We start from the raw sequence: 19,285 nt of genomic DNA on the forward strand, positions 1-19,285 counted from the left end.
AGTGGAGGCAGGGTGGGGATGGTGGGAGATATTAAACAGGTAGAATCTATAAGGATTGGCAAATTAGAGTGTGGGGCCGTGGAAAGTGAAAGGGAAGCAGGCCAGATGCGGTGGCTCACACCTGTAATCCCAGCACTTTGGGAGGCTGAGGCGGGTGGATCACCTGAGGTCAGGAGTTCAAGACCAGCCTGGCCAACATAGTGAAACCCCATCTAAAAATACAAAAATTAGCCGGGTGTGGTGGTGAGTGCCTGTAATCCCAGCTACTCAGAAGGCTGAGGTGGGGGAACTGCCTGAACCCGGGAGGCGGAAGTTGCAGTGAGCAGAGATCGCACCTCTGTACTCCAGCCTGGGCAACAGAGCGAGACTCTGTCTCAAGGAAGAAAAAAAAAAAAAAGTCTGGACTGGGTAGCTAAGTGAACGATGGTAACACTCGTGGAGATGGAGGTAAGTTGTTGGCGTCTAAAACAGTGCCTGCAGTCATGCCTGGCCCAGCATTGAAAACAGTTCCCAGCTCTGGTAGATACAAGTTGGCTCAATGCTTAAGAACAATTTCTTCGGAGAAATAAGGAAGAAGCTGGTCTGCCCTTGGTTGATAAGGGAATAGGAATGAAAGACTGATAGGAACTGGAAGAGGATATAGGGTCAAGGTGGAGGTTTCTTCCTGAGATGACAGGACAGGGGTGTTTGGAGGAAAAAGCTAGTAAAGAAGTTAAAGGCGTAGTAGAGGAGGTGAGTGATAAAGCAGGATCCTGGAATGGCAAGGGGATGGTAAGCAGAGATGGAGAGCTGAGTGGCGAGTAGCGGGGTGAGAGCTTCTTCCACGTGTACAGATGGATGTTAGCGGACTCCCTCCCTACTCCTGACTGCCTGACTCAGTGAATGCCTCCTATGCTAAGAGGTGTCACAGAACATTTCAGGAGGTGTTAGAAATTTGGACTAGTAGAACCAGGCAATGGGAGAAGGCACTGAGAGATGCTGATTGCTGAGCAGTGCTGAGAGACAGTTGGGGTCATCTTTCTTCAGCTGGCTCAGTGGTTGTGCTGGAGGAACAAGTATTGATTCACAACTGATCCATGTCGTTATCTGGCAGGTGAAATGAAAGACCAGATTTTACAACAGCATTGGGGGCTAAAGCCAGAGAGTGCTTGATTAAGTGATGAACCAATGACAATAGTGAGGATGCTGATAAGAGTAATCATAGCATATCAAAATAGGAAACTGTAAGGCCGGGCGCAGTGGCTCATGCCTGTAATCCCAGCACTTTGGGAGGATGAGGCGGGCAGACTGCTTGAGGTCAGGTGTTAGAGACCAGCCCGGCCAACACGGCAAAACCCCAACTCTACAAAAAATTAGCCAGGCATGGTGGTGGGCACCTGTAATCCCAGCTATTCGGGAGGCTGAGGCAGGAGAATTGCTTGAATCTGGGAGGCAGAGGTTGCAGTGAGCCGAGATTGCGCCACTGCACTGCAGCCTGGGTGACAGAGCCAGACCTCATCTCCAAAAAAAAAAAAAAAAAAAAGGAAACTGTTAAGCCCCACATCCTTTGATTGTCTTGATTAAAACCATGAACACAGCAAGTCACAAACTACTATAAGATTTGATTAGAAGTGTTGGCCGGGAAGACGTTTATTGATACTAACACAAGCGCTTTTTAGAATACAAAACTCAGTTGTCACTGGAAAGATGAGAGAGAAAACTGAAGAATATGTACAAATAAGTTATAGTGGTGAGCATGCACATACATACAAAAGAGCGCTAGTCAGGTTGGTTAAGGTCTGTGTAAGTTAGATATTTACCTACTTTGTATTTTGTCTTCATGAAATTGAGTTTCTGGCAGGTCTGTATGCTAATTTGTCTTTTGAATGGAGACTATCTTAATAGAATGTAGTACTTAACCTCAAAGATAGGATTACTACAAAGCCTGTTTTTTCATGTTTGTTGTGAGAAACTGAATTTACTACATGTTATAGAAAACTGCATTTGTTAGATGTTTAAGAATTGGGTTTATCCATCTAGGTTATAATCATCATCACTGTGCCCATGTGTATAGTTTGCCAATGTTGACCTCATTGAATTTTTTTTTTTTTCTAGATGGATTCTCACTTTGTCACCCAGGCTGGAGTGCAGTGGCACCATCTCAGGTCATTGCAACCTCCGCCTCTCAGGTTCAAGCAATTCTCCTGCCTCAGTCTCCTGAGTAGCTGGGATTACCCATCACCACGCCCGACTTAGTTTTTATATTTTTAGTAGAGACAGAGTTTCAACATGTTGGCCAGGCTGGTCTCCAATTCCTGACCTCAGATGATCCACCTGCCTCAGCCTCCCAAAGTGTTGGGATTACAGGGGTGAGCCACCATGCCTGACCTCATTCTGTAACTCTATCATTTTATAAGTGGCATCAATTCACTTGCTTTTCAGAGAGCACCAAAACCCTTTGTCTTTGCTTTCTCTCTAGAGGCCTATTTGACCAAAATAAATTCGGTGTGTAAATCACAACACAAGGCATGTTTCTTTGTCAACAATAATGAACATTTATTGACTACTTTTAAAATGCCAGGCACTGTGCTAAGCACCTTTTCATACATTAGCTTACTTGGTCCCCACAACAGCCCTGTGAGGAAGGTACAACAATTATCTGTCTCTTACGGATGAGGCTGAGTAACTTTTCCAACAATCCTCTAGTAAACTGTATTATAAGAAACTGTTTGGCTTGGAGAAGTGAAAGCTCTGGGGGAAAGGCAGCCATAATAACTACCGTTAAATATCTGAGTAGATTCTTTGGGACAGAGTAAGCAGCTCCTTGGGTCATAGCACCCAGAGGTAAGGACCTAGGGGTGAAGGTGACAAAGAGAACATCCAAAATGAAAGGGATTTTTCTAGCATGATGTAAGGTTGGAGAAGGAATTTAAGTACTGGATGGGGTTGAAATAGACAACTTTTGAGGGCATCTATCAACTGAGTCTACTATTCTCTTCCTTCTCTGTATTCTCCACTTCTTTCAAGTCATGTATACTGGTACATTCATTTTTTCCATTCGATAAACATTTACTGACCTGCACTATCCAATACAGTAGCTACTATCCAAATATGGCTATTTAAATTTATTAAAATTAAGTCCAGGCTGGGCCCGGTGGCTCACGCCTGTAATCCTAGCACTTTGGGAGGCCAAGGCAGGTAGATCACCTGAGGTCAGGAGTTCGAGACCAGCCTGGTCAAAATGGCGAAACCCCTTCTCTACCAAAATAAAAAAATTAGCCGGGCATGATGGTGGGTGCCTGTAATCCCAGCTACTCAGGAAGCTGAGGCGGGATAATTGCTTGAAACTGGGAGGCGGAGGTTGCAGTGTGCCCAGACAGCGCCACTGCACTCCAGCCTGGGCGACAGAGCGAACACTCCGTCTCAAAAAAAAAAAAAGTCCAACAAGAAATTCAGTTCCTCAACTGCATTAACCACATTTCGAATGCTAAATAACCACTTTTTTTTTTTTTTTTGAGACGGAGTCTCGCTCTGTCGTCCAGACTGGAGTGCAGTGGCGCGATCTCAGCTCACTGCAACCTCCACCTCCCTGGTTCGAGGAATTCCCCTGCCCTGCCTCAGCCTCCCAGGCAGCTGGGATTACAGGCGCACACCACCACGCCCGGATAATTTTTTTTTTTTTTTAGTAGAGACGGGGTTTCACCGCGCTGTTTCAGGCAGCTTAGGGAGTGATCACACAAATGAAAAATCTGAGTCATTGACCTTGAGGAGCTTATGGTTTCGTGGAGGAAAAAAAAAACCACCACCACCCAACATTATTCATTAAGAACTAGCGCTTACGCAGCTTTTTCTGTAAATCGAGCAGTTTGTTTTTGTTTTTATTTTTTCCCAATAAGCCTTTTGCACTCCTAAAATTAGGCAGTTTGCTAAGCACTTTTTATGACTATCTGGTTCCGTGTTCCTAACACCATCGAAATAAGTGCCATTATTATGCCTACTTCGCAGACGGGTAATAAGTTAGATAATTTGTCCAACTTAAGTAACGAATACTGAGTAGGGCCACAAAGGAAGATGTGCTCAACTCCGTTTGGGGAGGTTAAGGAAGGTTTGAAGCAAGAAGGGACTAAAACCCGTTTGTCCACACCATGGTTACTGAAGGTGTGGGCCATCGACTACCTATGTTAGGATTACCCGACGTGCTCTTTTAAAAAGTGCAGATTCCCTGCATCCCAATTTGAACCTCTGTGGGCGGGGCCTGGGAACCTCCATTTATAACAAGATCCCCGCGCCCGCCCCCGCCCCCGCCCCTGCCCCTGCCCCAGCAATTATTTTCTGTTCACTAAACGAGGTTTAAGAACCAATGGTCCACACCGCATGGTTCTCTTTATTCAGCTTTCCCTCGCCGTTCCCTTGCCTTTGACCTCATTACGGATCGCGATTGTAGTCCGCGCTGCGTAACCTCGGGCCAGCCTCTCCAAGCCTCAGTTTCCCCGTGCGTAAAATGCGGAGCCCGGGCGCGCGAAGCGGCTGCCCTGCGGCCCCGCGCGTCAGCCGCCAGGCGCACAGTGGGCGCTCCCCAAACGCAGCCCCCGCCCGGCCGCCCGGGTCCCGCCCCTCTCGGCCAGCCCAGGCTTCCTACCCTCGCATATCTGCTCCCACAGACTCTTGCTCGACGGCTCGGCGACCTGCCACGGCGAGACAGGCAGCTCCCGGGACTCGAGAGACACGGTGGACACCGGCGTCCGGGTAAACGACGAGTTCGTAGAGCAGCTGGGCTTGCGGGGCATTATGTGGCTGGGGACTTGCCTCGGTGCCGCCATGGCCGCGGTTTCCACGGTAACCGCGTTCGCCGGAAGGCTGCAACCCGGAAGAAGCCGGAAACCGAGAGGGTGGGCCGGAGACTCGAAGTGGACTTCCGGGTCACGGCGGAGCGGGCTCTCACGTGGAGGCGGGGAAATTTCGCCCACCGGTGAGTGCCAGGGAGCGTTGCAGGCGGGCCGGCGCGGGGTCTGGAGATTGCACCAGAGGAAATGCGCGGCGGAGAAGATGGGGAAATGCGGGCCACCCGCATCCCTAAATCCGACCCCTCTAGTTGGTGTGCGCCCGCTCCGGCCTGAGGCCGCCGCCTCCAGAAAGTTTTCCCGCCTCAGAGCCGGGCCTGGGACCCCACGTAATCTTTCCCAGTCTGATGATACGGAGGCTTGGGCGCATGGGAGCCTTGGAGGTACGGATCTCACTTCCTGGCTGCCGCGCGTCCTGCTGGTGATCCTGCGGGGGAGTGGGGTGTTGCTGCACAGGCTTTGGAGTCCTGTGGGCGGAATTCCAGTCTCCGTTTTCCACTTCCTGGCTTTGGAACCTAGGGCAAGTGAATTATTGAAGTCTCTGGAGCTTGTGAGGTCGGGTATTCACAAAGATCCTCACAAGGCTTTTGGAGAAAGCGTTTGTGTTTGCAGGAGATGCACTGTAATGTTCTTTTCCTTTCCCCTTGAAAGAGTGAATGCATTTGGTCGCAGGGCTAAAGAGGAGGATGCTATACTTTTCTAAATGGCAGAGATGGGGAGAGAAGGGGATTAAGAGTTGACCTGCAACCTCCCGGTGGATTCTTTGTTCTTACCAGATCTCTTGGCCACTCCCCTATTCTGAAGTCGTCTTGGCTCTCTTAACTACACTAGTTCAAGGTTTGCACCTCCTTCTTCTTTGCAAGCTCCTTTATCTCTGCCCACTTATTTAAATGCCAATACAATAGTCCCCCTCCCCCATTATCCGCGGGCAGTAAGTTCCTAAACCCCCAGTGGATGCCTGAAACCACAGACAGTACTGAACCCTAACTATGACTGTTTTGTCTTGTGTATACTACCTATGTCAAAATTTATAAATTAGGCACAGTAGGGCCGGGTGCAGTGGCTCATGCCTGTAATTCCAGCACTTTGGGAGGCTGAGGCGGGCGGATCACCTGAGGCCAGGAGTTGGAGACCAGCCTGACCAACATAGTAAAACCCCGTCCCTACTAACAATACAAAAATTAGCCGGGCGTGGTGGTATATGCCTGTAATCCCGGCTACTCGGGAGGCTGAGGCGTGAAAATTGCTTGAACCAGGGAGGTGGAGGTGGCAGTGAGCCAAGATCATGCCACTGCACTCCAGCCTGGGCAACAGAGCGAGACCTTGTCTCACAAAAAATTAGGTGCAGTAAAAGATTACCAACAATCTAGCTAGTAATAAAATAAAACAATTACAACAGTATGCTCTAATAAAAGTTGCATGCATGTGGTCTCCCTCTCAAGATAACTTCCTGTACTGTGCTCACCTATTTTGGGACCAGGGTTGACCAGGGGTAACTGAAACCTGGGAAGAGGAAACCTGGGATCGGGGCGGGGGGGCTACTGTATTTCTTGAGGTCTTGTCTCAGGCTTGTTCTGTTCAAGGCTTAATCACCACCCATACATTCCTAATTTTATGTCGCCCGTGTCAGCACAGCCACCCAGACACCTCATCCATATATTCACCTGTTCAGTGAACATCTCCAAGTCATCTGTCCAATCAAGCCTGTTCCTTCAGCCACTTGCCTTCAGTACCTTTGTCTCAGGGATTAATACCACCATCCTGCAGTCCTTCAGAAATTTTCCTGACAACTGGTAGGACAGTTTCCACAACCTCCACCACCCTGATCTTACCACTGTCCTTGCTTTTATCACCTGTGTCATTGTATTACCCTTATTCCCTCCCACACCTACGTGCTTCTTGGTGGGTGGTGTTTTATCTTGTTCATCTCTGTATCCCTAGCATGTGTTCATTCATCCAGTGAGTATTTATTGAGCACCTGCTATGTGCCAGGCACTGAGCAGGACACTGGAAATAAACCGGGAAACAGGGCAGACAGGAATGAATGAGTATAGTTATTCCCTTGACTCTCCAGGTGCTCCTGGAGTGGGTTATGAATGAACTTGACCTGTAGCTCAGGCCTGGCTCTTTGAAGCTGCTAAGAGTGAGCCAGCTCCAGTGTGGACCCTCTAAGTTCCGAAGCTGAGGAGGGCTGCAGGATGGAGAAGTTTTTCCTTTCCCTCCCATGATCCTAACTTGCTGTGAAATATTTTGGGATATTTTGCTTCTAGATTCTGGGAATGTCTGGTGCAGGGAGCAGCAGGAACTTGGCTGGGGACTGGAGTGAGAGAAGTGGTCCAGCTGGACACTGATGGGTATTGAGGACCCCAGCCCATTCTCACAGGTGCTTCCATGATACCTGTCCAAGACAAGCTGGGTGCCCTCAGTACTGTGTGTCACTGTGACTCATTCAGTGTTGGCAATCAACTTCAAATTTTAAAAACAGTGAAACTAGGCCAGGCAAGGTGGCTCATGCCTATAATCCCAGCATTTTGGGAGGCTGAGGCGGGGGGATCACTTGAGGTCAGGAGTTTGAGACCAGCCTGGCCAACATGGTGAAACCCCATCCCTCCTAAAAAAGAAAAAAAAATTAGCTGGGCATGATCACGGGTGCCTGTTATCCCAGCTACTCAGGGGAGGCTGAGGCAGGAGAATCACTTGAACCCAGGAGAAGGAGGTTGCAGTGAGCCGAGATCACGCCACTGCACTCCAGCCTGGGTGACAGAGCAAGACTCTGTTTCAAAAAAAAAAAAAAAAAAAAAGAGAAAAAGAAAAAGGGAATTAACAGTGTACCAAGCCCTTTCCATGGGTCATCTCATTTACTCCCTCCAACACCGTTTTGAGGAGGGAGGTGTTATATTCCCCCATTTTCCAGATGGAGAAATTGAGGCTCAGGGAGGTTAGCTGATTTACTTAAGGTGAGAGAGCCATTTAGGTTTGAACCTAGGGCTATGTGGATTTAAAATTTATGCTGTTTCTGTGTATTTCTTTTTTTGCTCTAAAGGAATCATGTCCATTTTCCCTATCCCGCAACGCTTAGACCACCCACTCAAAGAAACATGGCTCTTGGCAATGCTTAATAAAATTGAACACAGGATGGCTTGGTATAAGGGTAACTTGTACCATTTGTTTTTTCAGGAATGATCACCAAGACACACAAAGTAGACCCTGGGCTCCCAGAGAAGAAAAAGAAAAAGAAAGTGGTCAAAGAACCAGAGACTCGATACTCAGTTTTAAACAATGATGATTACTTTGCTGATGTTTCTCCTATAAGAGCCACATCCCCCTCTAAGAGCGTGGCCCATGGGCAAGCACCTGAGATGCCTCTAGTGAAGAAAAAGAAGAAGAAAAAGAAGGGTGTCAGCACCCTTTGCAAGGAGCATGTAGAACCTGAGACCACGCTGCCTGCCAGACGGACAGAGAAGTCACCCAGCCCCAGGAAGCAGGTGCTTGGCCACTTGGAGTTCCTCAGTGGGGAGAAGAAAAGGAAGAAGTCACCTCTGGCCATGTCCCATGCCTCTGGGGTGAAAACCTCCCCAGACCCTAGACAGGGTGAGGAGGAAACCAGAGTTGGCAAGAAGCTCAAAAAACACAAGAAGGAAAAAAAGGGGGCCCAGGACCCCACAGCCTTCTTGGTCCAGGACCCTTGGGTCTGTGAGGCCAGGGAGGCCAGGGATGTTGGGGACACTTGCTCAGTGGGGAAGAAGGATGAGAAACAGGCAGCCTTGGGGCAGAAACGGAAGCGGAAGAGCCCCAGAGAACATAATGGGAAGGTGAAGAAGAAAAAACTCCACCAGGAGGGAGACGTCCTCCCAGGCCACTCCAAGCCCTCCAGGTCCATGGAGAGCAGCCCTAGGAAAGGAAGTAAAAAGAAGCCAGTCAAAGTTGAGGCTCTGGAATACATCCCCGTAAGTGATGACCCTAAGGCCTCCGCAAAGAAAAAGGTGAAGTCCAAAAAGAAGGTAGAGCAGCCAGTCATCGAGGAGCCAGCTCTGAAAAGGAAGAAAAAGAAGAAAAGGAAAGAGAGTGGGGTAGCAGGAGACCTTTGGAAGGAGGTAGCTTTTCCTTCAGAAATGGACTCTGCCTTGGGAGAATTAAGGGTGGGGCTTGGGAGGGGTGTGTAGGCATGTGTGCGAGTTTGCACATGCACGAGTACTCATGCTTTTAGCTAAAACCCTGGTTAAATTAATTTCAGCCAGAATAGGGAGTTTATTGATATATGCAATTGGAAAGATTATGGTTAAACTAGCTTCAGGTATGGCTGGATCCAGGGGCTCATGCAATATCATCGATAATTGCAGGTATCCTTTGCTGCTGAAACCACCCAAGTTTTCCCTGTCTGCCGTTGGGGTCTGAATTAACTGGGATCAAGTTTTCAGATGAATCTCTTGCTTTCTGAATTCTTGCCACTTGCTATCCAAAACTCAGGAACCAGGTAACATGAGATAACGTAGTGCCCATAGCTATCTGAGTATCATCAGAGCTCAGTATACACAATTTATACATCAAATAGATTTGGGTAGCAGGAGGTGCCTGTATGAGATTTCCTCAGCTCTGGGCTTTGTATTTTTCTATCTTGGTTTATGGCCCATCCTCCTCCTCCACCTCCATCACATTGTGGCTTGATGGTCCCAGCACTTCAGCCACCCCCAAAGGAAGAAGGGTAGCCCCTGTAAAACTATGACAGAAGTCTCAGGGCCACTGTCGCAGGCCTCAGTTGGGTCAATCTATCCAGAAGCTCTAATTTAAAACCAAAGGTGGCCGGGTGCGGTGGCTCCTGCTTGTAATCCCAGCACTTTGGGAGACCAAGGCAGGCAGATCACTTGAGGCCAGGAGTTCGAGACCAGCCTGGCCAACATGGTGAAACCCCGTCTCTACTAAAAATACAGAAACTAGCTGGGCATGGTGGCAGGTGCCTGTATTCCCAGCTACTCGTGAGGCTGAGGCACGAGAATTGCTTGAACTCGGGAGGTGGAGGTTGCAGTGGGCCGAGATGCCACTGCACTGTAGCCTGGGTAACAGGGTGAGACTGTCTCAAAAAAAAAAAAAAAAAAAAACTTGAGGTGAAGGGCAGGGGGTGTCAGTCCCAACTAAACCACACTGTCTGAGATGCGGGGAGGCAGTTTCTGAGAGGAAAACTGGAGTTCTGTTACCAGGAGGGAAGGAGCGGATGATGGCTGGGTGAAAACCACAGAGACCCGCTGTCTTCAGCCTGCCAGGCTGCCTGGAGTGGGAGAGGGAGGCCTGAAGTGAGCCGGAGGGCTGGGGGCTCCCCAGACCCACAGCCTTTCCAGGGCCAGGCCCCCATTCCCGTCCTCAGGTGTGTGCATGGACATGTGGGCCAAAACAAGATGGTGTGTGTCTTGTTTCAGGGTGTGTGTCCTGCTCCAGGCAGTGTCCGGCCCTTCCGTGTGGCCGGTGGCTGACATTTCATGAGTGCTTACTGTATGCCCAGACTGCCATGTATCAACCCATTTCATCCTCTTACCTGTCTGGTGAGGTAGCTGCTGTGGGCACCCCCATTTAACAGATCAGGAAACTGAGGCTCCAGAGACTTAATACCTTGTCTGAGGTCACGCAGCTGGCAAGAGGTGGAGGTGGGTTCAAACTCAGCTAGTCTGGCTTCTGAAGTTGGCATTTATCCCTTCTCAGAAACCATCTACGTAATCTCTTACAGAAGCCAGTATTAGTAGAGCCCCAGAAATGACCATCTTTCCATTAGCATAAACCCCAGATTCTCTTCCGAACTCTGCACCAGTCTGCTGGGTGACCTTGGACCAGCCATTGCTCGGTTAGAGGGTGAAGGGAGGGGAGGGGTGGCCTCCATATCAAAGGCCTCCAGGTGTTAGCTTTAGTTGCTGGGATTTCCCCAGCTTTGCCCTAGTCCATTAGCCTTGGTTTTACCAGCATCTTCCTTTATTCAGAAACTTGGAGTTGGGAGGAACCCTAGAGGCTTGGGCCCAGCCGCCATCAGACTCTAGAATCCCTTCTCCCAGGAGCTCAGTGAAAGGGGGTTCCCTCTGCTTAACATCTGTGGGGGGGACTCTACCTCCCACAGCAGCCCACCTAGTCCGGCAAATGCACACGTGTTGCAGGCCTGGATGAGTGATGGAAATGGAGAGGGCTTCCAGGGTCATCACACACGTGACGCTAGGTGCCAGGCACAGCACACTTATCGTGAGGATGCATGAAATGTCAGCATTTGTCGTCACTAAAGAACCTCGAGAAAGTGGCCGGCCTGAGGTCTTGCTGTTGGAGGGTGTTTTCAGGGCCAAGGCGGGTGGGAGAGCGTGGTGCATGTTAGTGTGGTCCTTGGCCTCTGTCCTCTAGTTTGGTGTCACCATAGGAGGTAAGTGACGTGTGTAGTGGGAAAGGTCGGACACCAAGCCCTGGGTCAGGAGATGTGGGTTAGAATCACCAGTCCCTGAGCCATGGGGTAACCTTGTAGTCACTTTACCTGTCTGAATCTCAGTTTCTTCATCTGTCAAATAGGTTAGTACTACCGTTTTGTGGGAGAATTGTGGAAGAGAAGGGATGGGAAGGGCTTTGCTGACTATGAGATGTTTCTAGGTGGCAGGGCTGGGGGTGATGCCGTGGTCTGAGGTGTTTTCTGGACTTTGTCGTGGTCTCACCCCGGCTGGGTGCAGGGGCAGAGGCCATTCATTGTAAACTTGAACCTTACCCAGCTCTGCCCTCTCCTGCAGGAAACAGACACGGACTTAGAGGTGGTATTGGAAAAAAAAGGCAACATGGATGAGGCGCACATAGACCAGGTACAGCCCAGACCCTCCTCAGGCCCCTCCCGCTGCCTCCTGCCACCCCTGGAGTCTCACTTGCCGCCTGCCAGGCTGGCTACGTGATCCTGGTCTCAGGGGCACCAGGGACTCCAGAGGCCACTGGGCCAGCCGCCAACGCACACCTCCCGGGCTGGGAATGCATGCTTTCCCCATCATGCTGGGGGCCCTTCCGGCTGCCGTGGCCATAGGCGAGAGGCCTGACTGGCCATTCCCTGTTACTTGCTGCAGGATGTGGGGGACATGTCCCTAAGACCCTGCAGCTGGACAGGTGACACATGCTGCCACCCCCTGGGTTAATTCAGGAGCATTTAGAGGAGAAGTTTTGTTGTGAATCAGCTTCCACTTCTGTCGTTCCCAGATCCCGTGGCAAATGCATCCCTGTGGGAACTGGACTTTCTGGCCTTGGGGATTTTTTTTTTTTTTTTTTTTTTTTTTTTTTTTTTTGAGGCGGAGTCTCGCTCTGTCCCCCAGGCTGGAGCGCAGTGGCGCCATCTTGGCTCACTGCAAGCTCTTAAGCCTCAGTTTCTAGGAAAATTCATTCCTAAGAGGCTAAAGAGGATAAATGAGCCTGCCCAGTGTAGGCCAAGGGGCTGTAGCCCTTGAGATGCTAAGAGAATACTTTTGATAGCAGCTTCCCATTGTTTGTAGCAGATTCAGGCTGCGTTAGTTCTTCCCATGCTCCGTTCCCCCAGCCCCATCTCTGTCCTGGGTTTTAAGCTTGAAAGAAGATCTCTGTGTCTGATGGCCCTCTTCTGTCATCCTTGCTCAGGTGAGGCGAAAGGCCTTGCAAGAAGAGATCGATCGCGAGTCAGGCAAAACGGAAGCTTCTGAAACCAGGAAGTGGACGGTAAGTTTGGGGCTAGGGCTCTGTGAGGAGGTGGCACGCTTGGCCTCCCAATGCCTCCCCTCGCTTCCAGCACGAGGAGTGGAGCAGGAGAACCAAGTATGTCCAGGCCCCAGAGGCAGCCCTAGCCTGCAGCTGGCTCCCTCCACAGCAGAATTTGTTCTGAGCTAATTTCCTTCCTTCTGAAAAGGGCGCTTGCCTCCCTCCTAGAGAGCTGGCCCGGTGAGATAAGCTGTCTCAGCCCTGGACTGGTGGGGTGTCCTAAGGATTAATCGCTGAGGACACATTCCAGCGAGCTCTTGCCAGCGGTGGACAATGCCCTTGGAGGGCTGCTGGGAACAGGGGCAAGAGGCAGAGGGAAGGGAGTGGCCACGGCCTCTCTCAGGCCTGGTTTTCAGATCCAGTCTGACTGGGAAATGTCCAAGCTGGGCCTGAGAAGATGTCTCAGGAGGGAGGAGAGTGTGAGGATCATGGGGCTGGAGAGTGTGAGGTTGTCAGGCTGGGGCTCTGGCAGGGTTCAGTGAGGGCTCTGTGCTGGGTGCTGGACATGGAGCAGATGAAGCCCATGTGATCCCCATCATTGCGCTCACAGTCTAGAGGCCAGAGCGGGGTGAGCATGGAAGGGAAATGGTTAGCAAACAAGGAAAGGAAGATCAGTTGAGGTGGCCGTAGCGGTCAGGAGAAAGAAACAGAACAGTGAGCTGGAGAGGGGCTGCAACAGATGGGCGAGGGCTGGGAGATGGTAGCATTTGTCCAGAGATGTTCAGGTTGCAGAGGCCCCAGCCCTCAGGACACTGGGGGAAGAGCGTTTCAGTGAGGCCAGTGGCCAGTGCAGACCCCTAAGGTAGGAAAGGGCCTGGAGTGATCTGTAGGGAAGGCCAGTGAGGCAGCACTGCGGCTGGAATGAGGGACGAGAGGGCTGCAGGCCACAGGCCACAGGTCTCAGCCTCAGCGGCCATGGTAGAGAGCTGGCCTGGGATCTGGCTAAGTGGAATTGGCTGGAGGGCATTGATTCGGCAAGCGGGAAGACCTGGTAGAAGGCTCAGCCGGCAGGCCACAGCCTGAGGATGGTGGCAGAGGATAGAGAGAGAAAACAGCTTTGTGATTTACTTTGGAGGCACAGCTGGCGGGACTTGTTCATAGATTGGATTTCCGGGAGAGGAAAAGAAGGGTCTGGGTGACCAGCGATGCTGGCCTTCAGGCTCTGTCAGAGCATTCAGAAAAGAACAGTTGATTCAGATCAAAAGATCTGATTTCACTACTGTCTCTGCTACTGTCTAGTGGTGGGACTCTGGCCAAGTACCTTCCCCTGAGCCTGTAAAATGGGACTCGTACCCTGGCCTGGTGGGGTATGGAGTGGGGCTTTGTTATGGGTCCTGCCTTGGGGTGCCCTTTCTCTCCATGCCACCCTGCTGAGCTGAGCCGAGCTGATGGGACATCCAGCTTGAATAGGGAGGGCAAGAAAAAAGGCAGTGTGATTCGGAGCCGATGTGCCGGGGGCTGTCCCTGGAAGGACCTGACGGCAGGAGAGTGATCCTGGGGCATAGGGGCTGGGACATGCCATGCCACTGAGACATGTGGTGAAGTGGTCCTGTGGGTGGGCAGCAGCCGTTGGAAGTGCTGGTTGACGCAGGACCACCTAGCAGTCTCCTGCTCTCCCCAAAACCCATGTGGGGTGGTCATAGATGGCCTCTCACTCTAGAAACTGCAGGGCAGGGGAGCTGTCGTTATTCCTGCATCTGGGCCACCATGAAGCTGGGAGAATGTGTCACCGGTTCACTCAGGGCAGCTGTAGTGACAACTGGTTCTTATTTTCCCAAAGCCAACCCAGAAATAAGTGCTGGGCTGGCCTCTGGCTTATGGGCGGGAAGTTCCCAGGCAGCGTGGAGGTCAGCAGTCTGGTTAGGGTAGGGGGAGAGGAGTGGCCAGTCACTGAGGGCTTGAGGTGTGCCATGCATCGTGCACTGGGCTTTTGGTGTCAAATCTGACATATGTCTCACTGAAGCCCTGTGAGGGGGATGTTATCACCCCACCTTAGAGATGAGGACACTGAGGCTTAGAGAAGTTAGGGGACTTGAGCAGGGTCACCCAGGGGAGGCTTCCTCCCAGGGCTGCCTGACTTCAGAATCACAGTCTTCTTGGGAGGTGAGTTTCTTTCCTCTCCCACCGACCTGGGAGAAGGGGGTCTGGAGGGCTCTCCTGCATTTTCTTGCACATGGGTGGTAGTGCACTCTGGCTGGAATGGGGACCCCGGAGCTCCTGGGCTTGGCTCAGTCTGACTTGGCTGTGTGACCGTTTACTCCTGTGGGCCTGCACCCGTTCCCGCCATAAAACAGTGCTTCTGAGAAGCACACTTCAGATTCCCACTCGCCTTCTCCCACCCTCCAACTCACCCAAACGTTAGGCTGCTGGGTGAGTGCGCCCTGCTGCCGGGCTGTGGGGTGCCCTGTGTTGCAGGGGAGGTGCGCCCTGTGGGGAGGTGCGCCCTGTGGGGAGGTGGGGGAGGTGTGCTGTCTTGTGAGATGCATGGTGGAGTGAGGTGCGCTGTGTGGGGAGGTGGGGGGAGGTGCGCTGTGTGGGGAGGTTGGGGGAGGTGTGCTGTGGGGTGGTAGGGAGAGGTGCGCTGTGTGGGGAGGTTGGGGGAGGTGCGCTGTGGGGTGGTGGGGAGAGGTGCGCTGTGTGGGGAGGTCGGGGGAGGTGTGCTGTGGGGTGGTGGGGAGAGGTGAGCTGTGAGGGGAGGTGGGGGGAGGTGCGCTGTGGGGTGGGAGGTGCGCTGTATGGGGAGGTGGGGGAGTTGCGCTGTGTGGGGTGGGAGGAGGTGCACTGTGTAGCGTGGTGAGGGGAGGTGCGCTGTGTAGGGAGGTCGGGGGAGGTACGCTGTGTAGCGAGGTGGGGGGAGTGTGCTGTGTAGCGTAGTTGGGGAAGTGCGCTTTGTAGGGTGGTGGGGGAGAGTGTGCTGTATAGCGTGGTGGGAGGAGGTGCGCTGTGTAGGGAGGTGGGAGTGCGCTGTGTAGGGAGGTGGGAGCACGCTGTGTAGGGAGGTGGGGCGGGGTGCGCTGTGTAGGGAGGTGCACCGTGTAGGGAGGTAGGGGGAGTGTGCTGTGTAGGTTCGTGGGGGGAGTGTGCTGTGTAGGGAGGTGGGGGGAGGGGAGGTGCACTGTAGGGAGGTCGGGGGAGTACGCTGTGTAGGGTGGTGGGGGGAAGTGCGCTGTGTAGGGAGGTGGGGGGAGTGCGCTATGTAGGGTGGTGGGGGGAATACGCTGTGTAGGGTGGTGGGGGGAAGTGCGCTGTGTAGGGAGGTGGAGGGAGTGCACTATGTAGGGTGGTGGGGGGACGTGCGCTGTGTAGGGAGGTGGGGGGAGTGCGCTGTGTAGGGTGGTGGGGGGAAGTAGGGAGGTGGGGGGAGTGTGATGTGTAGGGTGGTGGGGGGAGTGCGCTGTGTAGGGTGGTGGGGGGAGTGCGCTGTGTAGGGTGGTGGGGGGAAGTGCGCTGTGTAGGGAGGTGGGGGGAGTGTGATGTGTAGGGTGGTGGGGGGAGTGCGCTGTGTAGGGTGGTGGGGGGAGTGCACTGTGTAGGGTGGGGGGGGGAGTGTACTGTTTTGAAGTGAGGCACACTGTGCTGTGTGTCATGAGTTAGGAAAGGAGGAGGAAGGCGGAAAGGCAGCTCTGTGTGCAGAGGTGGGCAGTGGTGTTGGCTGGACCTGGGCTGGAATTCTGGGGGTCACTAGTTAGGTTTCTGTCTCCAGCTAAGCTGCGGACCTCTATTTTATCCTCTGTGCAATGGGAATAACAACAGTGTTTCTCATAGGGCTGTCATTAGGATTAACGGAATAATCCATTGTTGAGCTTATTAGCACTGTGCCTGGTACACAGCAGCCATCTAATCTGCTGGGCCCTCCCTGATGAGGCTGGGGTCAAGGGAAGGAAAGGGCTTTGGACTCAAGGAAAATAGCCACCTTTTTCCTCTCCTCACAGGGAACCCAGTTTGGCCAGTGGGATACTGCTGGTTTTGAGAACGAGGACCAGAAACTGAAATTTCTCAGACTTATGGGTGGCTTCAAAAACCTGTCCCCTTCGTTCAGCCGCCCCACCAGCACGATTGCAAGGCCCAACATGGCCCTTGGCAAGAAGGCGGCTGACAGCCTGCAGCAGAATCTGCAGCGGGACTACGACCGGGCCATGAGCTGGAAGTACAGCCGGGGAGCCGGCCTCGGCTTCTCCACCACCCCCAACAAGATCTTTTACATCGACAGGAACGCTTCCAAGTCAGTCAAGCTGGAAGATTAAACGCTAGAGTTTTGTCCCCCCAAAACTGCCACAGTTGCTTTGATTATTCCATTTATGCTGGAGATTACAAATTTTTTTTGTGAAAAAAATCAGATCTTGGTGATGACCTCGAGCAGTAGGATATAAATAACTCCCATAAGCTTAGCGTTACAGTAATGGAACACTAGGCATAAATGGTTTATTCAGTTGTGCAAATGAAAGCCATCTGACAGTTGGCTCACATTGAACACCTGTGGAGATTAAGGACGAGGACAACTATCTTGATGGGCTTGGATGAACTGGGGTGGGGCAGCTCATATTTTGGGAGCCAGGAGAAGGAGTGAGTGGCTAAAACCTCCTGTTTTCTGTGTTAAACATTCCGTCCCTGTTTGAGACATCAGTATGTACAGTTAACCTTTGTTGAGTGTTTAGCAGGTGCTAGGCACATACTAGTGTTTTCCTTAATGTATTTAATCTTCATAATTATGAAATGGGTGCTATTATTAGTCCCATCTTATAGATGAGGCAACTGAGGTTCAGGGATAAAGTAATAAAATTGTCTGGGGTCACCGAGTCACTAAGTGCAGGGTGTTGTATTTTTGTACCCGAAGCCCTAAGTTCACTATTCGCCACTCTGAATGTCCCCTTTAGGGAATTTCCACCAGAATCCTCATTGGGGATTGAAATGTCTTTAGATGGAGGAAAAAGTTTTATGACAAGTCTGCATCTCTGATAAAAAGTGTAGTGAATGACAAAGGGAGAATCGCAAGCTCCTTTTCCTTTCTTTTCCTTTCCCCTGTCATAGAGCAGCTGTAGGCAGAGAGGTGTCTGAGTTGTTACCAAACACATGTGACTGAGCTTCTGCTGCTGGGAAATGTGCCTCTAAACCAGTCCTGCCGTTTCCACTGGCGTCCCTTCGGCCCTAAGTGCTGAGGTAGGATTTTTGTGCTTTGACTGGATTCTGAACAAGGCATTTTAGGAAGAGTGGTTAGTCCCGCAAATGAACCAATGGCAGATTACCAGGGACGTGTGTGTGTGTGTGGTGTGTGTGTGTGTGTGTGTGTGTGTGTGTGTGTTTTGAGATAGGGTCTCACTCTGTCACCCAGGCTGGACTGTAGTGGCATATCACGGCTTATTGCAACCACTACCTATCCAGCTTAAGTGATCCTCCCACCTCAGCCTCCCAAGTAGCTGGGACTGCGGGTGTGCACCACAACAACCAGCTAGTTTTTAAAATTTTTTGTAGAGACAGGGTCTCACTATATGTCCAGGCTGGTCCCAAACTCCTGGACTCAACTCATGCTCCTGCCTCAGCCCCCCAGTGCTGGGATCACAGGTGTGAGCCACCGTGCCTAGCCCCAGGGATGTGTCTGATGAGATTCTTTTTTAACACAAGGAAGAGAATCCCAGGTGACTTCTGTAGGAGGATATTGAATGCCAGGAGGAAGAGATGAACGTGTGGAGATGACATGGGAAGTTGCCTTATCAGCTGTGGGGACAGCGTTTCCAAGCCTGGACTCCACAGCAAGCCTCAAAGAGCTCCAGGTCCAGTGGCCCAAGTTGCACGTGACCATCTGTGACCACCTTCTTTCCATTCACCTCGCCTTTTGCATCCCAAAATACAGGTTCTGATGGACATTTTCATGATCGTTCGGCCTGAACGTGCCTCCTACAGACATTCTAGCCCAAGCAGGTGTCGATGGCCAGAAAGTTCAGTCTCACATGGCAGGAAGGCCTGATTAGGGCCTGGCTCAGCAGACCGCCAAGGAAGCATTCTCTCCATCATCCCCAGTGTTGGCTTCATCAAGGCTAGTATAAAGATGGCAGTAACAGTTCCAGGCAGCATATCAAGACCCTAGAACATGCCAGAGGAAGAAAAGCCTTTTTCTGTCTCAAGGAAACTTCCAGAAGCCTCCATTGCTGGGCAATGAGTCATCTGCCTATACCTGCACCCACCCCTGTCATGGGAAGGGTGGTGATTCCCCTTAGTCAAGAAGAGTGGATGCTGGTGAGGTGGCCATGGTGTCCACAGCTGCCCACTGGGCAGAGGTGAGGCAGGCACTTCAGGCGGTTTCCCTGGCTCTGAACCCTGACCCGCAAGCATTGGCCAGGTCAATAGTTGGACAAGTGTGTGCTACAAGGACCTACTTGGGCCACTTCCCTCAGGACGTGAACTTGGCCTGCCTTTCTTTCCTGGATTCAACCTTGAGATACATAATGGGAGAGGCCATGGAAAGCCCAAGAGGCAGTGTTCTGGATTTGAGTGAGTGCCTTCTGGGCACCTCTGATTGATGGAGAAACAAATCCCTCCTGACCTTGAGCAACACTACAGGAATCTGCCTGGTGTAAACAGGAACCAGCCGTTTCTTTTTTGAGATGGAGTCTCACGGTTGCCCAGGCTGGAGTGTAGTGGTGTGATTCGGCTCATTGTAACCTCTGCTTCCTGGGTTCACGCGATTCTTGTGCCTCAGCCTCCTAAGTAGCTGGAATCAGCCATTTCTACTCATAGTTTTTATCTTG

At 51.7% G+C, this 19,285-nt stretch overlaps 2 protein-coding genes across 26 annotated transcripts in view; one reads left to right on the forward strand and one right to left on the reverse strand.

Moving 5' to 3' along the window:
- IQCK (IQ motif containing K) overlaps positions 1-4,799 on the reverse strand; it is a 140,834-nt gene extending 136,035 nt beyond the window's left edge. For all 16 annotated transcript variants that reach the window (XR_008661069.1, XR_008661066.1, XR_010114257.1 and 13 more), the window contains exon 1: positions 4,619-4,799. Coding sequence is in view for 5 of the 16 variants with exons in the window: in XM_055299050.1 (XP_055155025.1) it covers positions 4,619-4,799 (181 nt within the window). In the remaining 11 variants the exon portion in view is untranslated. The remainder of the gene's footprint in view (positions 1-4,618) is intronic.
- KNOP1 (lysine rich nucleolar protein 1) lies at positions 4,597-17,346 on the forward strand. Of its 10 annotated transcripts, none has more exons than XM_063612154.1 (6): positions 4,902-5,203; positions 5,597-5,657; positions 7,998-8,914; positions 11,564-11,632; positions 12,426-12,503; positions 16,475-17,346. In XM_063612154.1, exons 1-6 carry the CDS (start codon positions 5,168-5,170, stop codon positions 16,784-16,786), a joined length of 1,473 nt encoding a protein of 490 aa, XP_063468224.1. In that variant the 5' UTR covers positions 4,902-5,167; the 3' UTR covers positions 16,787-17,346. The 10 variants fall into 10 exon arrangements, with proteins under 10 accessions (XP_055155014.1, XP_055155010.2, XP_063468222.1 ...); XM_063612156.1 differs by having other exon boundaries at positions 4,963-5,203; positions 7,998-8,767; XM_055299039.2 differs by lacking the exons at positions 4,902-5,203; positions 5,597-5,657 and adding an exon at positions 4,597-4,725.
- Positions 17,347-19,285: the final 1,939 nt, after the last annotated feature.

The sequence above is a fragment of the Symphalangus syndactylus genome, chromosome 11 (assembly GCF_028878055.3).
Source record: "Symphalangus syndactylus isolate Jambi chromosome 11, NHGRI_mSymSyn1-v2.1_pri, whole genome shotgun sequence".
Lineage (NCBI taxonomy): Eukaryota > Metazoa > Chordata > Mammalia > Primates > Hylobatidae > Symphalangus > Symphalangus syndactylus.